Genomic DNA, 24,577 nt, shown 5'->3' on the forward strand with positions numbered 1-24,577 from the left:
CTGGGTGATTTAATCAATCCAAGACAGATATAGAGGTAGGGACGACCACCCCCCCCCAAAGATCCGCAATAATGCTACAAAAAAAAACAAGAGGACAAATTGAATTTCATTCCCCAGGCTGTGGCTCCAATGAGCCGCTCGACTCAGCTCGACTCAATCAGCTCAGCTAAGCTCAGCTCACATCATCGGAGCACAGTATACCACAGTACAGTACATCACAGTATCGTAGGTCGTGGGACAATACATCACAGTACATCACATCATGACGCCCGAAGCGTCCGTGAACATGTTTTGCGGAGCCATTGTTGGTTCAGTGGCATCGACCCAGCCACTCCAGTCCCATGCGAGGGCGGAGGGACCTCCGAGCCACTGCTCTGGTGGGAGGGACATGAGCTCGTAGATTGGCTGGGGGCAGGGGAAGAAGGGTGGGGAGGATGAGGAATGCGCAAAAGGGGTGGCGAATAGCCCGGCGGCGTAGCCGGAGCTGGGGGCCATTGTTGATTGGGCATGGCCTGGGCCGTGGTTGCTGCCATTAGTAGTTGTAGCGGGCGTTTGTTGCCTGTTGCTCATGCTGCGCGTCTTGGACTCATCGCTTAAGCTCGACGATTGATGGTGTAGGCTAGGGATGTCTTGAGGATGAGGACCGCCGCCACCGCTTTCGTTTGTAGGAGACCCGAGCGTTCGGCGCAGGATCCGGGCAGCCTTGGCAGAGATGTCGCTTCTCATGGCCAGCTGCTCGAATCGAGCCTGACATCTTCGTAGGGTGTAGATTACATCTGCCCGGTCCGAAGCGACCGAATCGTCCTCCGACCCAAGAAGCACCGCGAGTGTCGACGCCGCCAGAAACGTCTGATAGCCACCCAGTCCATAGACGAACCAGCGATAAGGTCTCAGCCTGTCGTCGCAACAAAGGTCCTCGTGGTTGTTGAGGATCTTCATCGCCGACATTTTACAATACTGCCGGCTTTGGAGCATTTGTTCTGGGAACTCGAACAGTGCGTTATCTGTAGCCGAGGAATGCGGCGGAAGATACGGTCGATGCAGAATGAGCCGGAGGTGGTTTGTGTAATTTTTGATAATATAGAGATGAGCTAGGTGGTAGATTGGAAGCTGCCGGACGTCGGTGAACCGGGCGTCATGTTCGTGCTCTTCTCTGGAGATCCGCCGGTCGAGGTCGATTAGGCCGTTCAAGTCCCCGTTTCCCCTGGCGAAGTGTGTTATATCAGATGCCAGTTGATACAGCTTGAATTTGAAGAGGATGTACGACATTTTGCTAAGAGGCCTTGGCTGAGATTCATCCGTATGGGACTGCGGACTGTCGTACATGGAGATCTGTTCATCATCGACGTCTGCAGGAAGACGGACGACGGCGGTAACCTTCATTGGGGCAAGGTTGCCCAGACAAGTGTTTTGAATGGTATACAGTAACATGAGGCCTGCCCAAACCCGGCGCCTCTGTTCACTTCTCAGAGGGTTTAAATTTAGTTGAGATGGGTCAATATGACAACCGATCGATACGCAGATATTGAAAGTGGTCCCCAGCAAGGCCCACGACGGGCCATGTGCGTGCGAAAGCGCGTATATCAGGAGCACCAGCGCCTGAACAGTGTGCAAGTTGTGTCGCCAGAGAAATTGATCGGCAGAAAGACATCCCATTGCGGCTGCTCGATACTTTGTCGCCAAGCTTTTGATATTTGCTGAAGCGGTTGTTTCCATTCCGAGGTCCGCCAGCAGCGGATGATCCGAATCTAACGCGGTAACGGAGATGGAGAGAATCACAAACAACAACGCGAGAAATGAGAGTGACACCTCTCCTCGGCATTGGCAGAAGTTGGCATACTCGGCATGAAATGTGGGATCATGGAGTATGTGAAAGAGCTGTTCGAAGAGAGTTAGTTTGGGTCGATAGAGTAATTTTGGTGTATTGACGGTGTGACAGAGCAATCAACGGGGGTGACTGTAAGACGACGTTTCCTCTCTTCCCATACAACGGAACGAGACTCTATTCGCCTGGACCTACCGATGTCGCGACGAGGAGAAAGAACGTCGTTTTCTCTCCATGTCTACAGCAACTTGGATAGTGAAAAATGTTGGGCTCGGGGAGTTTGCCTCTCGAGCCTTTACAAACCCGTCCTTCAGAGACAGGGAGAGGGCTAAATGAGGCTAAGAAGCTTGGGAAAACATACCGGCGAGAAAACTTCAAAGAATATGTTCTTCAATTCGTCGCACTGTCTTGCTGGGGGCAAGGCTCCCAAAAGCGCACTTCGCGTAGCGGGTACATCTGGTGAAAAAGGAAAATTTAATGACATTGGCGGGGCAGAGGCAGATTGAATCAGCTCGTTGACTGCGTCTGCATCTGAAGAGGCTAGTCCGGGAATGAATCGTTCATAGCCTCCCTCTAATTCCAGGACCGTCCCAACAACAGTTGAAGGTGCAGCATCCAAAGGTGCCATTTCGACTTCCGTCCACGGCGACGAGTTCACCGATGACGATTGATGCTGTGACAAAGTATCATGATTCGAAGAATGAGACTTTGGAAAGGGCTCAAAACGCTGCTCGAGCAGGTAGACTTGTCTCTCCAGGAGATTTTCGACTCGCCTCATTCTTTGGAGGACCTCGTCGGAACTGGAGCCAGATGGTGCGCTTTGGCGCAGATAAAAGCACGTATGACTGAAGCCACGACGGGCACACGTGTCGCAAAACGGCCTCTCGCCCGAACATTTTATCTTTCGCTTTCGACAGTTTTCGCAGCTCAGAGGTACCCGAGGTTGCCGTTTGTCGACATGCGGCGCCATCTGACACGGAGCCGCTTTTGAAGACTCTGCAGGTGGAGGGACGAAATAGCAACCCTTCTGATGACCAAAAGGCCACAGTAAAGGCGGCGGGCGGTATCCTCAGCAGTAGATAGAGCACAGTGACACTGTGATGTGAATTGAGCAGGAAGTTGAAGGCTGAAAAACAGGATGAAGCAAGAACAAGTGCCGGAGTAGGGAGATATTCGTCAAGTTAAGCATTGAGAAATGAAATCCGGGGCCGGGAGCCGGGTCTGTTTAAGTGTAAGACGTGTAACCTGGGGGCGACGAACCTGCCTAACTAAGTCCAGGAGGGGCACATCCGGCGGCAGCTTCCAGGGCACCAGGAATTATTCGGGACGAATGTAGCTTCACTAGGCACAACTGGGAACTGCTGGGCACCCCTGACTGCCTAGTGAGCCTAAGTCCTACTGTAGGTCGCTAGGGGTCCTCAACTACGCTACCTACAAGCACATCTAATGCCGCTCCCCCACTCGAAGCCCCAGGTCGTTTACGGAAGTAACTACGGGTATCACAACAACTAGATTCATCCACATCCCTGCTTATGCCCTTACTGCCTGATTCCCGTTGAGCACAACGGACCTCTAAAGCGACCCCATGGTCCAAATAAAACTCTATCTAGCTCTAAATCATCTGAGTCGATCGAAAGACCGTCGTGGATACCCGTACCTCCGAGGGAGGCATTTTGCAACTTCCACCAGCCACCAACGACTTTCCACCTTCCACCTTCCACCTCCTGCCCTGGCGCAATTCGTTTCTGAAAAGGGGGAGGCTGTGGCTACTGCTTACGCAGGAAGTCGCTGACAGCCGAGCAGACACTCTCGGTCGCTTCAAACAGGTGCCAATGCGCGACACGCGAAAGCACAACGACACCCTCACAGTTGGGGATTTTCTTCTCCATCTTCTTGCACATCTCCGGCGGGGAGACTTTATCCTCGTCTCCTGTGATAATCAGCACTCTTGCCTTCAGTGCCGAGATGTCCAATATGTCCGTGACTGAGTCTGCCAGTGCTATGCAAGCCTTCGCATATCCTTCGGGGTCCTGTCCCAGTAGGGATATTCGAGCAGCGGCAATCGCCAGAGGATTATGTGCCTTGGTGTAATCAGATGTCCCTGCACCAACGACAGCATCCACAACTCCGAGCATGCCCTTTTCACGAGCAAGGGCGGCCCTGGCATATGTGGCTTTGCTGGCGGCTTCGGGGAGCGGTGAGGGCCCAGGCCCTTGCAGGATGAGTGTCTTGACCAAATCCGGATGATCCAACGCCAGTTTCATCGCGATCAGACAGCCCATCGAATGTGCCACCACGGTCAGTCCTGACTCGGCGTTGATTCCAGCCTGACAGCAAAGTTGATATGCATCTGAAGCAAAGGACGCGATGCTCAGCTTGCTCGTTGCGGATGTCGGTGACAGGCCATGACCCTCGAGATCGGAAAGATGATATGTCCAAGAGTCCCCCAGCCTTGTCATCACAGGTCCAAAATAATCCGAAGTGCCGCCCAGACCGTGGATGAAAAAGATTGGCCGCCCAGCACCGTCACCGCCTTTTCGCTGGTAGAACAGCTGTTTCGAACCAATAGAGATCAGGCCACGACCCTCGATCGTCCGGTCATTTGCGACGGGCACCGCGGAGGACACAATATGATTGAAAATAGGACTTCTCGACTCCGGGCTTGCAATGCGGTTGGTCAATGTCCCCAGGCCGGTCACTGATATCTTGACCACGTCTCCAGGATGTAGCCACAGCTTGGGTTCGAAGCCAAAACCAACGCCGGCGGGCGTTCCGGTGGCCAAAACATCTCCAGGCTGTAGTGTCTGTGCCGCGGATAGTGTCTCGATCAAGGTCGGTATGCTGAAGATCAAGTCGTTAGTTGTACCTTCCTGTCGCTTTTCTCCATTCACGGTCGTTGTAACAGTGAGATCCTTTGGAAGATGTTCTTTTGGAACGGCTATCGGGCCTATCGGGGCGAAAGTATCAGGGCTGCGGAAGACTGTTAGCCACCATCACGAGCAGTGGAATAGAGCGGCGCGTAGTCCTTCGAACAGAGGCCCTTGCAAGGAACAGGCCACTCACGACTTTCCAATGTAGAACTGCTTGTGGTCTCGCTGTCGTTCGCGCGCCGTCACATCGTTGATGATGGTGAAGCCCCAGACATGGTCCAGGGCATCCTTCGCGTTGATCCTAAATCCAGACTTGCCCACAATGACGCCGATTTCGCCTTCATAGTCCACCGACTGGGTGAATGCCGGATGGGGATAGATCTCATCCCCGTCGGCAATTGCAGAAGTCCACCGCTTAGTGAAAATAACAGGATGGGTGGGCATGTCGACCTTGTCGGAGCTGTCATAGCTGTAAAGGTCAAGTGGTTAGCACGTTACCTGGTATTCAGCCGTTGATTTTGGAGTACATACCCCGAAGCGTTGAATTCTTTGGCGTGGGCCTGGAGAACACCAGTATTAGTGACAGGCAATGCCCATGTCACAGGGCAGTCCTTACCGCATAGTTCTTTCCAACAGCAAGAATATCGCGGCCATAGATTGGGGGTAGCAACCTCGCCTTGCTTCGTGGAAAGGGCTCTCCGGCTTGGACAAAAGCACCCTCACCTGCTTCGATCACTTCGTAAAGGCTCCTTATTGGTGTCCCAGAAAGGTAGGAAAGAGGTGTAATGGTATTGGATTCCAGATCCAGATGCCCAATCCGCGGCTGTCTGCTTCCTTCTGGCACGTAGGATGCATAGTTGGTCAAGCTCTTCCGAGCGCGAGCCACGCCGCTTGCAAAAGATGCAGACATTAATCTCAGTAAGAAAATCTACTTATCTGGGCAAAAGAGATATTTCCGATGTGATGGATATAGAGGTATTGAGGGCAGTAAGACAATTTTCATCGTCAATTGAGCCTGACCATGTTTTGCCCCGTCATCACCCGTGACATGGGATCTGCTTTGATGCGGCGTCAGGGTTGAATGAGAAACAAGGTCGCCAGTTGCCCACCGGGTAATGACGCCGGTGTGATTGCCGATGGCCCAGGAAGGAGAGCGAGACATACGAGGTAATACGCTCCTCGATAGGATACCGGACTAATAGGTCTATCGTCCTGCGCCGCGTTCGCCCGCCTTTCTCCGGCCATCTTCTCTCCTCTCCACCACACATCTAACATCATCTCAACCATCTAAACCTTTTTCTCTCCCCTGCCCAACGTTATTGGGAAGGTCCCACCATAGTTTTGCCCATCGAATACCAAGGAAGTCTATAACCAAGTCCATCAGCATGGTTTGCAGGCACCGCCTCGTCTCAACCCCACAACTTGGCTAGAGCAGGCTCTGGGACCTCCAGGATGAATGGCTCCGTCGACACAAGCACCTCACCGCCGCCTGTGTTTCTTGTTTCGGCTGCATAGGACGAGTCTTGGTCGATTTCAAGCGCCGATCCAATGCGCGGTATGATGCCGAATACCATCTACGCCCGGGGTGATGCCGCTTCAACGCGATGGTAAGAGTGCGCTCCAAGGAGGCTGAAGAAGGTCAGAGACGATCTCATTAAACCTGCAGTAACGAAACACTTCTGGAAGCATAATTCTTGAAAACTTCCGAGCAGAAAAGACGGGTCACTTGGATCTCTCGTCGTTCTATCTGAAGCTGTCTTGATTGCACTGCATAAAGTCTGTCAGCAAGATGTCCTCATACAATTCGGCAGACCAGCTTGAAAAGTCCGTTGCCGCTCACGAAGAGGGATCGCGTGTGGAGCGCGTGCGCACGAAGGGCGGCCATGAAGACGATAGAACTCAGCCCGCTCTCCCAGTGGTGCACCGATCATTTGCAAACCCAGCGCCCTTGGGACTACTCTCTTTCGCAACGGGTATGCTTTCCCAGAAACAGATGAAACTTGGATCCAATGACTGAGGTGTCGAAGGAATATTTCTCATTTCTGCCTACGGCGTCCATGTTCGAAATATCTATACCCCCAACGTCCTCGTGGGCATGATTACGTTCTTTGGAGGAGTATGTCAGTACCTAAGTGGCATTATGGAATTTATCTCAGGGAACACGGTAAGGATCTATAACCCCAACCGCGCCGTGCTTTGAATATTAACTTGTCCTCTCAGTTTGGAGCCACGGTCTTCTCATCCTATGGAGCTTTCAACGTAGCTTATGCAATGATATACATCCCTGGTAGTGGAATTCTTGCTGCGTACACCGATAAGGCAACAGGCCAAATTAGCCCCGAGTTCAATCAAGCTATCGCTATGTTCCTGTGGGCTTGGTTTATCCTCACTGTAATATACACGTAAGTCTCCTCGAAGCCATGCCCCAGTACTGACGGAAATTCGAGTCCGTTCAACTTTTCAATATACTTCGATGCTAAATAGAATCCAGAGTCGCCGCATGTCGAGCTTCATGGGTCTTGTTTCTGGATCTTGCCTTCCTTGATCTCGACCTTCTGTTGCTGGCTTGTGGCTATATGTTCAACCGCCCCTCATTGCTTATTGCTGGAAACTCGGTTGGTTTTGTGGTGGCATTCTTGACCTGTAAGTCGCCGTACCACATATAAAGTGGTGCTCCACTAACCAGGGTTCACTTTCTAGACTGGGCTGGAGTTGCTGGACTCTACGCAGGGGGCGTTACGCCTTTCAACATACCTACTTTTCCAATGTACAAGGAGAAGAAATGAGATATGGGCTCAAAAAGGTGGCAGCTGGTGCGCCGCCAGAAAATATGCCGCAGAATTCAAGAACATCAGGTCTGAAGGAGCAATTCGAGTCATACATGGGAAGTAGGATTCATTCTGGCTATCTATCGGATGCGCGTATATACGAGATGGCCCGTCCCTTCTCTCTAGAAAAATCGTAACTCGCCACAACTCTTCTACCAGCCATCATCACCGAGTTTTGATAAGCCGACGTATCTGACTGGTTCGACAAATCTGTTCTTGATGCCCTCGGTCCTCCCGATCCTGAGGGCACGGCCATATTGCTCCATGATGTTCTTGCCATGTAACCGCCAAAACTGCCATGAACAATCCTCTCCAACAAAGCTGAGAATGACCTGTTGCCCCCCGGGGTGTTCAGAGATGAAATCGCTGCAATCAAAAACGATATCGTCAATGACGATCCAATGTTCGTCGTCGTTGTTGTTGTCTTCTTGCTTCCCTTCTCCGTCGTGATTATTCCCTTGGTCTCGCAATGGTTTCTTCGACTGCTTGCCGCGTTCGAGCACCGTTTCCTTCGGGATGAAAGGAAGTGCATCGTCTGATAGTGACTCGGGAGCAAAGGGGAATTGTTTCCTGGTGCCAGTGCCGGTACCGGTAGTGCTTGAGGACGACCTCTTCGTTACATCGTCCTCCTGGTCACTGGCACCGTCCACGTCTTCCACATGAGCAACAACCTTGCCATCTTGTTTGAGAGGACTATTACTACTTGTCGGTCCAAATCTGCCCCTTCGTGATGCTTGCACCCATCCCATGACTTTGGCTGAAGACCTAGGCGTTACAACACACTCTTGATGGCAGAGCGTTTACCCCTCACGGAAAATTGTGCCGCCAATGGTTTCTTTCCCAACCGAGCGACGCGGGCGTGACAAGTGCTCAGTACATACAGTATCTTCAAGTACATATCTCCCTTTGCCCACCCCTCCCCTCTCAGAAGTAGCCCGTCAATCCCCGTCCATTCCCGGCGGGGATCCTACTCGCCACGGATGATCTTTTGGTGTGTGAATGGTTTCGATAGGGATGTGACAAGGATCCGCCCTTGCGCGTGGAATCCAATCCTAAGCAACGTCACCAATGTGCGAATCACATCTACGGGGATCCAACCCCTCTCTTTGCTGCAAGACTGAAGTGTTGACCTCCTACGTGGATGCCTATGGGTGGATAAACGCGGGGACCTAACTTGCGGGGTGCATGAGCAGCAAGAAGGATTCGGCACAGACGGATGGAAGTAGTTTGACACCTCGCATTGCGCACATGTTGAGGAGAGGAGAGCCGTGTCCTGTTGGGCTAAGAGCGCTTGAGAGGGTTTGAGGATCCTAGGAACCGGCAAGATGCCATCCGTGCAGTAGGTGGAGGTGTAGGCAGTCCAGATGCGCTGCCCTCCTCAACCCCCCTTTTGCCCGACTGTTTTCTCGATCAAATACCATATCAAAAGACGCCGTACGTGAGAAAATATATCTGGCGAGGTTGTGTTACTTGACCGGGGAATCCGGAAAGATACTCTTGGAAGTATTTTTTTTTTTTGTTCCATCCCGTCCTGAACTGCTCCCGACATGGCTCCAGCAAGGATCGTGGAAGATGTCCCGTGGACATCTCCTGCGTATCAACCCGAGCCTTACGATGGTCCTCCGCGCAACGTCGCGTATATTGATGCCATCAAATTCAACGAGAGCGTTAAGCCTCCCAAGTACGAGATCCTGGGCACGGATCCCAACTCCAAAGTCCTTTTCCTTGATGTAAACATCCTGGAATGCACGGGAAAGCCAATTTACCGAGGCGACGTCTTTATACAAGGTAAGACATAGAGACAGATAGGAAGAGACGGACGTCTTGGACGAGGGGGTGCTGTCCTGGCCCAGTGTTGTCCTACCCGAATGTGTTCGCCCGCTAACTTCTTATTTCAGGTGAACGGATCAAGGCAGTCGGTAATGTCGCCAACAAGGACCAGTTGCTGAAAGACCCGGATGTTCGAGTGTTCCAAGGAAAGGGAAGGACCCTGATGCCGGGCTTGGGCGACTCGCACACCCACTTCTCCTGGAACGGCGGCGACCTCGCTTCTCTGGGCACCTTGAACGTTGAAGAGCACACGCTTTTGACGGCACGGAGCGCGAAGTGCTACCTAGATTCCGGCTACACCATGTATGACATCTTTTTTGTGTCTCTCCGGATGTTGAGAGGAAAATCCTGATCTTCTTTGATAGGTGTTACGGAGCTGCATCTGCAAAGGAGCGGCAGGACATCGCAATTAGGGACGCTATCTATGCCGGTGACATTCCAGGACCGCGGTCTCTCGCCAACGGCAAGGAAATGGCCAAGCATGACGGTGACCTGGAATCAGCAATCACAGCATTTGCAGATACCCCCGAGGAGATGAGAGAAGTCATTCGACATCATGTTGGCCTGGGGGTTGACAACATCAAATTGGTCATGTCCGGAGAAGAGGTAGGCCGAAAAAAAGGCCTTCGAGCCGCGATATGTCCACTTATTACTGACTCGGGCCCTTTAGATCTGCGAGGTACGATCAGCCCAAGACTGCTATTTCACGGACGAGGAGACGGCGGCCTGTGTGGACGAAGCACACAAGGCAGGAAAATCCATCTGTGCTCACGCAAGAGCGAGAGATTCCGTAAAGATGTGCATTAAGGTGAGTTGCATATCCCACTCATCCACAGTCCGAAACACTCGAGATGGAGGGACTCACAATGTCGTTGCAGCATGGAGTGGACGTCATTTATCATGGGTCGTACATCGACGAAGAAGGCATGGACATGCTGGAAGCTGCGAGGACGAAGCATGTTGTGGCTCCAGCAATCAACTGGCTCGTTGCAACCTTGAACGACGCGGCGGCTTTCGGTTATTCACACGAGAAGGCCGAGCAAGTTGGTTATAAGAAGGCAAGTCCCCAGCCGCAATGACACGACTGCCTCAAACACATCAGTTGACTTGAGTTAAATATGCTAACTCAAGGTCAACAACTAGGAGCTTGAGATCGCCCTGCGAGGCCTTCGTGAAATGCATCGGAGAGGTATTGTGGTTCTCCCGGGCGGGTAAGTATGCTCCTGTGATTCTCTCACCTCGTCTACGCGGACGGCCGCTAAGCTGTCGCGCATTAGTGACTATGGATTCGCGTGGACTCCTCATGGAACCTATGCTCGTGATTTGGCCCATTTCAAGAACTTGATGGGCTTCACCGCCCACGAGTCCATCATCGCCGCTACCTACGGCGTGGCCAAACTCATGATGCGAGCCGACGAGATGGGCCAGATCAAGGAAGGCAATTACGCAGACTGCATCCTGGTTGACGGCAACCCGATTGACAACATCGACATCCTCCAGGATCACGGCAAGTTGAATGTCATCATGATTAATGGACGTATCCACAAGGCTGGGCGCAAAGAGTATGTGCCGCCGCCTGTGGCGGGAGAGGATCAGAACAAGCATCCCATTGTGCCGGATGTCGCGGTTCGAGATGGAAGACCAACCATACAGAGTTAAAGTGACGGCATTCTGAAAGCGAGGATGGGAACATGGTGGAATTGACCCAGGAGGAAAATTTGTGTATGCTAGGAAATGCCTCTATCGAGTCTTCGTCCGTCATTTGCTGTATGCGTCAATCAATTAAGGGTGAGGCGAAATGTCCGCCCGTTTGACCTGATCGAAATTCGTCGACGACACTCAACTTCAACTTCGTCGATCTACCCCCTTTACGGAAGATAAGTATTGATGAAAGGCACGAGGCACCCTGATTGGATCCATGTCTGAACCGGGCCAGAACATGTTGTACCGTGAAGTTGTTCTGGGACGACAGCATGGTGCTTCCCAGTACAACCACGTTGCGGTGGCGAGGGCAATAACTAGACAACCCGCTCCAAGAGCAGAAACAGAAGAGAGGGAAGAAGGTCGAGCGAACATGTGCAAGGATTCCAGGAGTCTCCACGAAAAAGAACAAGCTGAGACTGAGTTTCAAACACACTTACACCATGGAGAGAAAGGGGGAATCCTCAGAGCCCTCAAGGGTTGTGAAGAGAAGTCGGATGTTAATGAGGCAGGTTAGGAGGCAAACGTTGGAAGGGAGCGAATGCGAGGAGGGTGAATTGTACTGGCATAGCTGTGATCGACCTTCTCTTTGAAGCTTACGTTTGCTGTTAGTTTTGGATGCATCACGGCTAATCTCCCTCTTGTCCTGAGATCGTGCCTGTTCAGCGGAAAGGAAAAGTAGAAAGGTTTGTAGTGCGACGAGGCAGATTGGCAAGACTATTGAATGCGCTTCGGATTCTCTAGTTTCACCGTTTCAGGTGCCGCATTAGGTGCCATGCCGCAGTGGAAAGTTGCTTGAATCAAGCCACCCATCAACAATGCTCCGAACCAGTTCCTGCATCTCCGCTATCGAATTGTCAATAAAAATGCCTGGACGTATACCTTCCTTCCAGCGAGCCGTGCAACGACTAGTTGCTCAGCCTGCGTCAAGCAGTTGCAGATCGATCCACTGCCGGACGATGCCTGTTCGAACCAGACCATCTCCCGTTCAATCGCAGCAGCCACGGCGATATGCTCTGTCATCGCAATGTCTACAGACGCGGCCTTTCTCATCCTCCAGCCCGAGATTGAGAGCGGGAGACAGATCGCACCAACGCACAGGCGTACGTATCTTTATCCGGGGTACGTGTCTTCCTCTGACGCTTTCGGTGTGCAGCCATTCTCATTCAGATCAGCGGCTCTCTTCGTCGGCGTCGGCGCAGGCATGATATTTTACTTCCAGTTCGAGAAGAAGAGATTGGAGCGTAAGAGAATCGTGGAGATGAGCAAAGGATATGGGAAACCGAAGGTCGGCGGCCCATTCGCATTGAAGGATGTAGATGGGAATGATTTCACGGACAAGGATTTGTTGGGCAAGTATTCACTCGTATGTTCCCCTCCTGGTCAAGACATGGAGTGCCTCTCGAAAGCTCACCTATGCTTTTGTTTGGCAGATCTATTTCGGGTTCAGTCATTGTCCGGATATTTGCCCTGACGAGCTCGACAAAATGGGCGAAGCCCTCGATATTATTCAAGAGAGAGCCCCGAACACAGTACGGCCGATCTTCATCTCCTGTGATCCCAACCGCGACACGCCCGAAGTCCTCAAAGCATACTTGGCCGAGTTCCATCCCGCCATCCTCGGATTAGTCGGTACATGGCAGCAGACAAAAGACGTATGTAAGCAATATCGGGTATATTTCTCTACGCCGCCAGAGTTGAAGCCAGGTGAAGAGGACTACTTGGTGGACCACAGCATATACTTTTACGTGATGGATCCTGAAGGCGACTTTGTCGAGTGTATTGGAAGGCAAGATACCCCTGAGAGTGCGGCGGCCATTGTGCTGCAGCATATCAAGGATTGGAGAAGAGAGAGGAAGCCAATTGATACGACGCCACTGCCGTATCTTGAAAAGAAAGAAGCTGTGCCTGGTGGTAAGCAATGAGCTGAGCGCTGCCCGCCTCCCATTCTCTCTTGTACGGCATGGCGACGGACGAAGGTGATGGTGTAAACAAAACTCCACTTCTGAGATACTGTACCTTGATACTCATGATGAAAAGAACAGAGATGTATCACAACAATGAAAGAGCAATCGGATGAGAAAAGATCTACAGGTGTACTGTCTCATGTCCACCATCCGACCCTGGCTGGACACAGAACCAAGATGACGCCGTCTCTGATCTTGCATATACCCAGCATCCAATCCCATTGCTTACCAGCCACTTCATTCTTGTTGTCGGGTCGTGAAGTTCTTCATTAGGAAAGTCTGATTTCTGAATCAGGGCAATCCATATGCAAGCGAGGGTTTAGACATACAAACACCGCAATCCGATCCGTATGAGTGGAAAGGAAGGGGATAAATGGCAGGCGGTGAAGCATAGACGTGGCTCCATTGAAGATGGCTGAAGACGCCGTTTTTTGCAAAATTCGGATGTTTTTTTGCTTTGGACTTTCTGGTTTCTTGTGTGGGGAGAGTTTTTGCGCGAAGCGATGTTGCATTATTTTGGTAGCGAATGAAAAGGCATCGCTCAGTCGCCTCACAATGACGGGAGAGTGTGGTTGGGCAGGCTGTCCAAGACGTCTAACGTCAGCTATTCGCTGTCAAGAAGCGGAACGGAGAGGCAGGGAGATGTCGATTGAAATGTCTTCATTGGCGTTCCTTTCTGCTCTTCTTTTCCTAATAAGCAGGTGACAGGCACGATGGAGTTGGATCAAGAATGGGCAGGTGTGAGCTGGACTTTGGTGAGTGGGATGCGGTTTGTTTGCGGTGGTGGGATGAAATATTTTTCACCATACATAATAATATGACGTACCTCCGCATCCAGGAACAACTGCACTGCTAAAGAAGACGTCGCTCCCATAGTTTCCGCCATCAGCCAGAACCTTTCGCCGCATACGAGTTGGAACGGGGAGAAATAATGACTTGACTTATGGACATGATCTCCACGATGAGTGCATTGTGAAGGTCTGGTATCGTCCATTTTTAATTCCAGTGCGATAGAAGTGTTGCTACCCGATATTACCCAAACCTCACTTCGACGGACCAACCATGCCGACAGACACCTCATCCCTCGTGACAAACAGGACAGATGCGTCCTCGACGCTACCCTCGTCTTCTAAACCCGCAGCCATCTCTGTTCTCAACCCGTCTAACTTCCCTCAATCCCTGTCCTCCGAAACCATCTATATCTCACTCGTTTATGACCCTCTCGACATTCCAGCGTACTTACGCTTCACCCGCTCACCCACAGCTGGCGCCAACGTTTTGTTTCTGGGCACCACTCGCAACAACTTCGACCATCGCCCTGTCTCTCGGCTTTCATATTCTGCCTATCCTTCCCTGGCCTTGAAATCTCTCTACGCCATTGCTGAGGATGTACAGAAGAAGCATGGGCTAGAGAAAGTCGTCATTGTTCATCGACTGGGCGAAGTCAAGGTCGAAGAGGAGAGCATTGCTGTTAGCGTGAGCAGTGGGCACCGTGCCAGCGGCTGGAAAGGCGCTGAAGAGATCCTGGAGAGAGTCAAGGCTCGAGCAGAGATCTGGAAGAGAGAGTGGTTCGCGGATACTGGAGAAGTCGAAGAAGGTGTTTGGAGAGCAAACAGAGATACGGACGGGCACGGCAATCTTGTACAGCCACAGTAATGCCGCCTCACGTCCGCGGGGATCTATGCTAGTAGCACGCACTCCAGTCTTTCCCTACGCTGCATCGGAACCGCGTGTTTATTTTGCTCTCAGATGTGATTCTTGCGGAGTGCTAGGTGCACGATTCACTTGTGGGGTCCCTGCGCAGGAAGCGTTCGCAATTAGCGACCTGGGCGTTTTCGACCGCCAGCCAGTGTCGCCACATGTCGAGAGCGGGATGACTGCCCCGTACATTTGGGCTGTCGATGAACACCGCAAAAGAAACTTCTTCAAGCCCATCTACGCGGCCGAGGCCTAAACAGGTTTCTCGACCGTGTTAGCGAGCTAATGACCGACCTGAAGCATGCAATACGCGGGGATGGGGGAGAGAGGTCGATAAGGAGCCGATCCAACTCATTAGTCCATGTCTCAAATCGAGATCATGCGAGCAGGCAGCATTTGCTCAAAGGCGGGAGCCTAATGCTAGACTTTGCGCTTCTTGCGAAAAAGATAAAGCAAATGGCTGGAAAAACTCAAACATGACGAAGCTATCTGCGCTAGAGCGGGGATCCAAATATCAGGTGGCTGGGAGAATCGATAAGAAAACCTGTGGATTGCGGGGGTTTGTTGGCGGAACCAGGGGAAGAAGTTGCGGCGACAACTTACAACGGTGACGATATGTGGCTTTTCGAACATCCAGCCCTGGTTGACCTACTCAGCATGTACCGCGCGCCTGCCCAAAGCCACCTCGAAAATTCCCGAGTCTGGGTGATTAGCGAAGATCCATGTGGTCACCGGTCAACGAACCCCTTCCTACGTGGGCGGCAGAGTCTAGCCACTACTCCGTATCGATACTCGATTTGAAGGAACTTGGAATAATGCATTGTCAACATTCCTGCAAAGTTATTATTGTCGGAATGAAATTTCAACTGTCTCACTCCCCTTAGTGGAGGTTTTCAAAGTTTCCGTGAACTTAAACCTTCGTGGAAGGGCTGGTGATGGTTGAGTCGATCGTTGCTTGGAAGAGATCCACTGGACTCAAAATACCCCCAAGTGCAACATTCTCGATCGCCAACGAAGTTCCCTTGGACGTGTTCATACCTGCATATGTCCTCCGGATGTGCGGGTGGGATACCGAAAGAGAAGTCACATGGTCAATTCCAGAAAAAGGCGTTGCTGCAGTCTTCCGAAGCTGAGACACCCTTTGATAACGGCAGACGGCACGGGAGACCGCTATTCATCCCAACGGCAAATGCTCGAGCTGTCTTTTGCGACTAAACGGGGCATGTGTGAAGCCCAATCCAAAGCGATGATACCTTTATTCAAATCTCTGTGTTTCAATAACGTACGACAGTCAAGACAGTCCAGCACATACTTGTGTGTTGGTCTCGATCTCGATTCCTCACCATATGGGGAAGGTGGAAGCCATTGGTGGTCATGTGAATGTTCGAATATCAACGGACATTCATTGCCAGGCCTCGGAATGCCAAGCTCAAAAGTGAGAGGTTGGACGCAATGACTTACAGATTCAAGCATACGCGATCTGCCTCCCTTGCGCGCAATGACAAATGAAATAGCAAGCTGAAGACTCCTGAAGGGTTTGCTCCATATAGCCCTACGAATCACCACCTGCATGCCCGGGCTTATCTGCATATCCTAGCTTGTTGAGCTGGCACACCCCAACCGGCGGCTCCAGCGGCCTCAGGCATCAACGACAGCGGTCACCCATCAGGCCAGCCCGTAATATGAGGCGCTTGATGCGGCTCACGAGACTCCGAGGGCGGCCCCCAGACTTGGTGTACAAAGCATTAACTGAATGTCTGCCTCATTCAGAAGTCGTTTGAGTAACATCGGGTGTATTCCCGATATGCTCCGCATCCTTTTTGAGTCTGGTCGGAGTCTTTTTATAGGCATCGAACTCGACGGATTCTGCCGCCTGCGCATTTAAGCGGCCGTCCCTTCACGAAGCAAACGGGGATACCTTGTCTTCGTCAACAGTTGATGGCTTCAAGACGCCGTTATGGTGGAAGTTCCCGCCGGCACAGTGGTGCTGACACGATTCGCCTGGTCGTTACATGTCTGTATCAAGTTGATCGGTCCCGGCAATTATTACGAGTAGTTGTCAGTGAGCACTGAGCAGGATTGCTCGCCTAGCATTGCGGGGAGCTGCTATTATAAGGGAAATCTGAAGGGATTTTCATTGTTAGCCGCACAGTCCTGTTCCAGCCTTAAACATCCACCGAGGCAGATTTCTCCGCCCGGGGCTGGCAAAGAGGTTCCCACGTTTTTTTGCCAGGATAGTGGTCAACGGCCGAAAGCCACCAGAAGGGTCATGGGTCCCCTGACCAGCGCACGCTGCAAGACCACGTTACTTTTTGCTGTCATTCACAGACTCGAGGCAAGCTTGGGGGGAATGTGATGGTGCACTCGAAATCAGATATGGCCGAAGTTCGACCATCTACGAGCCATCAATCAGCAATCAGCCATGAACAGGCTGTGGGCCTTAGGTCAGAGACACTCATCAAATGGTGTCTAAAATGCGACATGATTCACGAACAAGCAGCCGTCGACCACACATATCGACCCAATGGAGAAATAGCGCCAGCATGCGAAAGCCTTTTTCGACGAAGTCACACATACCTACAGTAGGGTGCTGACGAATCTTAGTATTTGGAGTGACCAAACTGATGAGTCCCTGGTGGCTTCTTATGATAAGCGGGGAGAAGGGGATTTTCCTACCGTCGAGGTCCATCTGCCGTGCAAACCAAGCGCTCTGATAGACTGATAACGGGCGATAAAGTCGTGGGAAAGAAGCGAGGATAGGGCGAGTGGACTCACGATGGCACGTTAGTTGGCTTGGACCATTGAGCCCGTTTTGTTACTTGGTGGCAATCTAGTCCGCAGGATTCGACACCAATTATACCATTACCTAGACAAGAACGAGCTAAAGCGAGAATGCGCCTTACGTGTGGTTATGGGAAGGGGGCACCGTCGTGGTGGTGCAATCGTTCTCGAAGCTTTGGCAACAAGCGTTTTTCAATCAAGAATGGAGCAAAAGCCTCCTCCAACGCGGCCACAGCAGGATCTCTATTAAGCCCAAAGAAGCGCGACGGTGGGTGTGTGGTGAATGGCAGGAGCGCCAAGGCGCCGCTGAGAGATTACAAGCGAGAGAGAAAGAGATTAGTTGGCGAGTCTGGATCCTGCTGAAGCCAAACGAGCACGTTATTGCCCAGGAATATCGACAAAGGGGTGTGCACGAGGTAAGTATCTGGATACGGGACTTCCCAAAGCACGCGACTCATCTGGTAGTACTCGGGAGAGCGCGACGAGCAGACAAGAATTACTTCAACAGGATCTATCACCATGACGACCACGACGAGATGATCATAACAGTATCAATCTGAAATGGTCTTTTGAAATATATGACGTCTTCTCGACGTTGATTCGACGACAAAACAACCCAGTTCGGTCTGTTCGGGCAACAGATTAAGGGGCCAGGGGATTGGCTGGACAGTCCACCACCAGACCAGGAACAGGTAAGTCGGCGGGCAGCGAGCCACCGCAAGGCACAACGAGGCGCCGCTAGTTCGGTGTGTCGGACGACAAAGTCCGTGGAGGGAGGGTACCGGGAAGGAAGCAAGAGGAGCAGTCGCAGGCCAAAACAGGGGCAGATGCAGGGCGATTGGCTATTTTTGCCAGGATGCCAGGATACCACGGATCAAGATTGCGGCGCAGGCCTTGGGATCCACTAGCACGATGCGCTACGGACTCAAATTTAGCAACGGCGGTTGCCACTGGCCACCCACGCCTCGTCCTGGGGGCCGACCACCTGCAAATCGGGACGCCTGAGCGGTGCCCGAGCGGTGTTCTGGGCGCTGTGTCTACCAGTCGAGCACCCAAGATGCCCTAACAATCTCCACCAAGGCTGTCGCTTGAGCCTCGACGCCCGAGGGAGCTGCCCACAGCTTTTCTCTTAGATTCTTTTCACGGGCTTGAATTTCATTGAGCCGGGCTCGACAATTAATCATCTTATAGCGAGTACTTAGGCACGCAGTGAGATTTCAGGTCGCTTTTGTCGCGTCTGGGCGGCTCCTCCTTTCATCATATGTCCGGAGTACCTGCAAGCATAACGGAATGAAGGGCCGACGATGGTTACAGCCCTTCGTATTCGTGTACATACCTACCTACTTGTAGGTATACATACGAGTACTGTAAAACAGACTAACGTAGAAGAGTGTAACTAGTAGGGTAGGTGAGCATGATAATACGATTTGTGTGAGGATGCACCCATCCATGACGCCCATACCATGCCCTGGGAATACGTTTGGCTATGCCGTGCCATTTGTAACACGCACCAGATGTGTCGGCCTCGTCTGTAGTGATGGACCATTATTCAGAACAATGGCAACCATCATCACTTGCAGCTTGCCACCTCCCCAGATCCCAGAGGGCTGCGGCTACGCGAAGCCTATCGCGGTCCTGATAGGCTTCCAATCTCGCAATCTCTTTTCGGTGTCTCCGTAATACTCGGTATTATTCCTGCGTCTTGTTCCCCATTCTCAGCCAGGTCAACAGCCAAACAGCCACATCTTTTGTCCGGCCAGCGAAATGGCTTTGGCGTCTTACTCGTACGGTATCCATCCCGTCGGAGGTTCTTCATCTTAGCAGGTGTTACTCCGGTAGCAACGCTCACTCCGTCGCAAGGCCCATGACCCGAGCACCGACTGACAGTGGAAAGGCGGCGAGATGGTATTACTGGAGCGGCAAAGCCTCCTCGCACGGTGGGCTGGGGTTTGGGATTGGGGTCTGAAGACCATGGCGAGTCGAGTGCTCAGTCGTTTCTGCCACCGCGGTGGTATGGGTTCCCAATTCCCAGCTCCCAATGCCGTCTCCATCCAGGCTTCACTGGCCGCTATTCCCAGATAGTACTAGGGTCCAACTATGCCAGGAACCCAGGTCATCCAAGACCCGCTGCGGCATAGCACCAGCCTAGAATGGGCCCTTCTCTCGCACTTAGTGCCCCTAGCTCGCCCACAGCCCACCGCCCGCCGTCCACAGCCCACAGGCCCGTAGCAGCTTTACAGTACTTACCAGGCTGCGCTGCACCGCGAGCCCGCTTTTCTTGTCTCTCCTTTGCAGTTTCGCAACATCCCATCCAGCTCACACTCGCTATTCTTCTCTCTTCACCCACCACCCCCCTCCACCTCCTCCTCCCGCCCAAAATTCCCTAGGTCCCTTATTCCCTCCCATCCTCGTCATCTCGCCCGTCCACTGCGCGGATCTTATTCTTGTCCGTGGCTCCCTCCCCCTTCTTGCCGACCTCCTAACTACTTCACCACTCGCTTTTACACTCGCTCAGCTCGCTCACTTCTCCTGCCTCCTCCTCCCTTCCCTGTCCTCGACGCTTTGTCCACCCGTTTCGAATTTGTTTGTTTTTGTTGTAATAATCTCTGGACAAACCACACTCGTTCATCTGTTCTTCAATCACGTACGTCCCTTCACACTGGCGGCTCCAAATTCGTGGGACAGCTGGGAAGTCGCCAGAGGCTACGACTCCCAATCGCGTCCCAATTCAGCTCAAGGCCAGCACTCCCAACAGCAGCAGCAGCCTCCTCGCCATACTGTAGCCTTCTTCCCGACCTCTGACGACAGCAAGAATCCCACCTCGACGCTAGTGCCCGACGACATGGAGGATGATGGCACCAACAACCAGCTCCTACGACCCCTATCGCAACCCGCGTTGAACTCACGATTTCCTTCGCTACGACGTTTAAACTCGACCGAGCCTTACAGACACCGTTCACTACCCGCCGAACCCTCACCTGGCTCCGACCGCGCCAGCAGTGAAATTACCTTCGCTGTCCTTTACGACGATGGCCCAGACTATCATGTCGGCCGCTATGACGATCAAGGATCCATGCGATCCGCCCCCAGAGATTCCCTAGCTTCCTATGCTCCCTCCTTCCGCACGAGAGACTCGAGGATCGTGAGCGATGACCACTACCTCAACCGTGACCAAGACTTCGTAGCCAACCAGAGACTGCTGGCAGAAGGCTACCTGAACAACAACGACTCACTCTATGACCAATCGGTTCCCCGATACCCGACGCAATCTGAAGAGACATTGGCTATGAACACGCTGCACACTTCCTACCCCCGGGATGAGAAGAGACCACTTTCTCAGCAGATGACTCCTCCAATGGACCGGGCACAAAGTAAACACTCGCACGAGTCCTGGTGCACGTGTGATGAAGATCATGGCCATGGCATGATGGACAGGAAAGACCCAGCCAAGTTTGATCTGGAGGCTCAAAATGGTCCCGCCACTCCCACGCCTTTCTTGCCAAAGGAGAAGAAACCGGGCGGTGGTCCTGGACCGGGTGGCCCTGGCGGTCCTGGTGGTCCGGGTGGTCCTCCAAATGACGACCCCTTTCTGGTAAGTATTTCCATCGAGTCTTTTTCCACATGATCGATATGGCTGCTAATGTCTATTACCCCCCAGGTCAAATTCAACGGCCCCAATGATCAACTCAACCCCAAAAACTGGCCCTCGAACAAGAAGTGGGCAATTACAATGCTTACCGCGTCATTCACATTCCTCTCACCCCTAGCATCGTCCATGGTCGCTCCTGCCCTTGGGCAAATTACCAAAGAATTCGACATCCACAACACGATTGAGTCGCAGATCGTGCTGTCCATCTTCGTCTTGGCTTATGCAATCGGTCCTATGATTCTTGGTCCACTCTCTGAGCTGTACGGTCGTGTCATCATCCTTCAATCCTCAAACGTAGTGTTCCTGGCATTCAACACTGCCTGTGGCTTCGCTCAAACCAAGCAACAGCTGATGGCTTTCCGATTCTTGTCCGGTCTCGGTGGTTCAGCGCCCCTTGCGATTGGTGGCGGTGTCCTGGGTGACTTGTTCAAACCAGAAGAACGTGGCAAGGCCATGGGTATCTACGCCATGGGGCCCTTGCTCGGTCCTGCTGTTGGTCCCATCGTGGGCGCCTGGGTTGCCGAAAAGTCCGACTGGAGGTGGATGTTTTATGCCACTTCGATTGTCAACTCGTTCATCCTCGTCGCCGGCTTCTGGAAACTAAGTGAGACCTACACTCCCTATATCTTGCACAAGAAGGCCAAGATGATCCGCAAACAGACTGGTGATAAACGCTGGCACGCTGATGGCGAGGGCGAGGTTGACCAGCCGGTCTGGAAGAAGATCGTGAAGACAATGGCTCGATCATTTGGAATGTTGTTCAGCCAGCCTATCGTGCAAGTGTTGGCTTTGTATATGGCCTTCTCGTACGGTATTCTCTACCTTGCTCTTTCGACATTCCCGGAACTTTACATGAAAGTGTACGGCGAAAGCGTGGGCATTGCTGGTCTCAACTATATCTCCTTGGGCTTGGGCTTCTTCATCGGTGCTCCTCTCTGCGGCAAGTCTGGTGACAAGATCTACCGCAAACTAAAGGCAAGGGATCCTCGAGGGCAAGGCAAGCCGGAATACCGAATGCCGGTTGTCATTCCGTTTTCCTTCTTCGTGCCAATTGGTCTTCTGGTCTACGGATGGTCCGCACAAGCCAAAACTCACTGGATTGTGCCCAACATTGGCTCGTTCATCTTTGGTATTGGAACAATTGCCGCGTTCCAGTGCGTCACTACCTACCTGGTCGACACCTACGCCAGGTTTGCTGCCTCGGCCGTGGCTGCTGTCACGATTCTGCGATCTCTAGCCGGTTTTGGCTTCCCGCTGTTTGCACCAGCAATGTACAATGCCCTACATTTCGGTTGGGGTAACACAGTGCTGGCCCTTGCCGCCTTTGGCATTGGAATTCCCGTCCCGATCATCCTATGGCTCTTTGGCGAAAAATTGAGGAAGAGAAGTAGTCTTGCTATGAAAGGACCTCCTCCGGGCAAGGGCGGACCCGGAGGCCCTGGCGGTCCAGGAGGAAAAGGTCCTGGTGGCCCCGGAGGTCCTGGTGGTCCAGGGGGTCCTGGCGGAAAGGGCCCTGGAGGACCGGGCGGACCGGGTGGTCCTATGGGCAAGGGACCAGGCGGTCCTGGGGGTCCCGGTAAGCCTCCAGGCTACACGCAATGAAACGACAGAAACATGCGCCCGACAACATAATTTCTAATCATCAAGCACCCCTTGATCATCTTTGTATCTATGCCATCCACCCAAGGGAGTTTTTTTTTTACTATGTCATCATGGAATGAGCGGGACTGGCGTTTGTGCGGACATGAAGGGAGAACTACTTGACGCGCAAGAGCGCCAGCCGTGGGGGATATACATATACATTCATATGTTTAGCTTATCGCATCTTCGACCTGGTCATGGTGCGCTGTGTTTGAAAAAAGTGGTCGGATTATTAGTTTTAAAGGGTATTGATTTGAAACTGATGGATGGCATGTCGAGGAATGAAAGATGAGCGCGCTGGAATTGGAAAACTCGCATTGTTCTTCCTAGTTGGTAGTCTTGAATCTGGCCGATAAAGCACAAACAACAGACGTGAAAAGACTTGATCCACCGAGCTTGCCATGTGAAACGGTGGGAATCGGCCCTTCAGCCGTGTACAGCCTACCTGTGATAGTTTACTCGAACTCTGAACTGAACTGAACTGAGCCGTCCTACTGAAGATGGGGGGCAGCAAGGGGCAGGCAGCCAAACGCCTCGAAGCCGACTGGCGTGCGTCGTTGCTGGGGGCCAAGAACATAGTGTGAGGGAGACTTCCGAAAGTCAGCCTTGTCTGTGGAATATGTACTTGGTATTACGGCCGTCGTCCGCCCTCCGCCCTCCGTTTCCGTCCCGCGTACCTCGTATTTGGTAGTACGCGCTCATGGCACATGCTGCGTACCTAGGAAGATGCATGGGTATAAGTATAGCGGAGATGAAAGTTTGTTTCGTGACAACGGGTAGCAAGGCTGCGAAACACCCAGAAAAAAAAAAGGGGGGGGGGGGCCGTTTTTGTGGGAGGGGAGGGGCGGGGGCGAAATGAATGCGTCGGGCTCCGTTTGAGTTTGGGCTTTGAGTCTCAGTCGTTGTTGTCAATTAGTACCATCGACCTACTTAATCTATTACCTTGTACCGAGTGGTCGATACTGCTCGCTGTACGTAGGTACTAGGTACTTTGCACATGGAACAAGTAAAGGAGATGAACAGGCCAGGGTGTCGTCAATCGTTCGGATTTTCTTCTACTGTTGTTCATCGCGGTTTGCTTTGCTCATGGAGGTTCATTTGATTGTCCTGCTCTGCCCCCCGGCATGGGGTGATATTTTTTTCATTATTCATTGTTTTTGTACCTCGGTGAAAGTAAATGTATCCCCGGCGCCGTCGCCGTCACTGTGTCTTCGGAAATCACGTCAATGGCGATCGTTGACGATCCTTCTGCTGTTCGCTGATGATCGTCGACGATCGCTGGCTGTTTCAGAACCCCTCTCCTCTCAGGTAGAGGACATCGATAGACAACATGGAAAATGGTGAGACGCTGCTTGCGACCTTCCACCGCTCGTGGACACAAAGTTCGCGAGAAAAGTGATGGCCACGCGTCCTTTAGGACTGGTGCTTTCACATCGGCCTTACGGTGTTGGCCTCGCTATCTTGTCAACCACCAAATCAGCAGAACAAGCAGCGTAGTCGGAATGGCTATTGCCCAGAAAACCCAGTGTGGAACGACCGAGAGCCGATTGCTGGTTCCGACACTGACGAACACAGAGATAACGGTCTGAGAGTCGCGGCGCAAACCGAAAGAAGGATATAAGTTTTCTTTTGCAATATCTAATTGAGCGCGCACGAGGGAGGGAGCGAGCTGGATTTTAAAGTTAGTGGCACTGTGTGACAGGAGTGGAGTGTAGTGAAGATGCTCTTCGTTCATAATGAGCATGTTATTTACCTTTGGAATAAGGATCCTCTGTCATTCATCCTAT

General features: G+C 52.3%; 8 protein-coding genes across 8 annotated transcripts; 5 read left to right on the forward strand and 3 right to left on the reverse strand.

The window, feature by feature from the left end:
* Positions 1 to 255: 255 nt before the first annotated feature.
* Z519_10728 (uncharacterized protein) lies at positions 256 to 2,453 on the reverse strand (the record flags this gene model as incomplete). Its single annotated transcript, XM_016768444.1, has 2 exons — positions 256 to 1,878; positions 2,187 to 2,453. The coding sequence occupies 2 exons, from the start codon at positions 2,451 to 2,453 to the stop codon at positions 256 to 258; spliced, it is 1,890 nt and encodes a 629-aa protein (XP_016615351.1).
* A 1,138-nt stretch (positions 2,454 to 3,591) lies between these two features.
* Z519_10729 (uncharacterized protein) lies at positions 3,592 to 5,605 on the reverse strand (the record flags this gene model as incomplete). Its single annotated transcript, XM_016768445.1, has 4 exons — positions 3,592 to 4,795; positions 4,889 to 5,164; positions 5,227 to 5,255; positions 5,312 to 5,605. The coding sequence occupies 4 exons, from the start codon at positions 5,603 to 5,605 to the stop codon at positions 3,592 to 3,594; spliced, it is 1,803 nt and encodes a 600-aa protein (XP_016615352.1).
* An 879-nt stretch (positions 5,606 to 6,484) lies between these two features.
* On the forward strand, positions 6,485 to 7,481 carry Z519_10730 (uncharacterized protein; the record flags this gene model as incomplete). The annotated part of the gene is made up of 5 exons (XM_016768446.1): positions 6,485 to 6,668; positions 6,723 to 6,859; positions 6,916 to 7,097; positions 7,187 to 7,338; positions 7,396 to 7,481. The coding sequence occupies 5 exons, from the start codon at positions 6,485 to 6,487 to the stop codon at positions 7,479 to 7,481; spliced, it is 741 nt and encodes a 246-aa protein (XP_016615353.1).
* A 194-nt stretch (positions 7,482 to 7,675) lies between these two features.
* Positions 7,676 to 8,272, reverse strand: Z519_10731 (uncharacterized protein; the record flags this gene model as incomplete). Its single annotated transcript, XM_016768447.1, has 1 exon — positions 7,676 to 8,272. One exon carries the CDS (start codon positions 8,270 to 8,272, stop codon positions 7,676 to 7,678), a length of 597 nt encoding a protein of 198 aa, XP_016615354.1.
* Positions 8,273 to 9,070: 798 nt separating this feature from the next.
* On the forward strand, positions 9,071 to 11,012 carry Z519_10732 (uncharacterized protein; the record flags this gene model as incomplete). The annotated part of the gene is made up of 7 exons (XM_016768448.1): positions 9,071 to 9,311; positions 9,422 to 9,656; positions 9,719 to 9,959; positions 10,024 to 10,161; positions 10,232 to 10,396; positions 10,497 to 10,564; positions 10,631 to 11,012. 7 exons carry the CDS (start codon positions 9,071 to 9,073, stop codon positions 11,010 to 11,012), a joined length of 1,470 nt encoding a protein of 489 aa, XP_016615355.1.
* A 1,069-nt stretch (positions 11,013 to 12,081) lies between these two features.
* On the forward strand, positions 12,082 to 12,979 carry Z519_10733 (uncharacterized protein; the record flags this gene model as incomplete). Its single annotated transcript, XM_016768449.1, has 2 exons — positions 12,082 to 12,420; positions 12,488 to 12,979. 2 exons carry the CDS (start codon positions 12,082 to 12,084, stop codon positions 12,977 to 12,979), a joined length of 831 nt encoding a protein of 276 aa, XP_016615356.1.
* A 1,104-nt stretch (positions 12,980 to 14,083) lies between these two features.
* Positions 14,084 to 14,677, forward strand: Z519_10734 (uncharacterized protein; the record flags this gene model as incomplete). The annotated part of the gene is made up of 1 exon (XM_016768450.1): positions 14,084 to 14,677. The coding sequence occupies one exon, from the start codon at positions 14,084 to 14,086 to the stop codon at positions 14,675 to 14,677; it is 594 nt and encodes a 197-aa protein (XP_016615357.1).
* Positions 14,678 to 20,342: 5,665 nt separating this feature from the next.
* On the forward strand, positions 20,343 to 22,751 carry Z519_10735 (uncharacterized protein; the record flags this gene model as incomplete). Its single annotated transcript, XM_016768451.1, has 2 exons — positions 20,343 to 21,092; positions 21,159 to 22,751. 2 exons carry the CDS (start codon positions 20,343 to 20,345, stop codon positions 22,749 to 22,751), a joined length of 2,343 nt encoding a protein of 780 aa, XP_016615358.1.
* Between the last annotated feature and the right edge of the window lie 1,826 nt (positions 22,752 to 24,577).

This window comes from Cladophialophora bantiana (genome assembly GCF_000835475.1).
Source record: "Cladophialophora bantiana CBS 173.52 unplaced genomic scaffold supercont1.19, whole genome shotgun sequence".
Classification (NCBI taxonomy): Eukaryota; Fungi; Ascomycota; class Eurotiomycetes; order Chaetothyriales; family Herpotrichiellaceae; genus Cladophialophora; species Cladophialophora bantiana.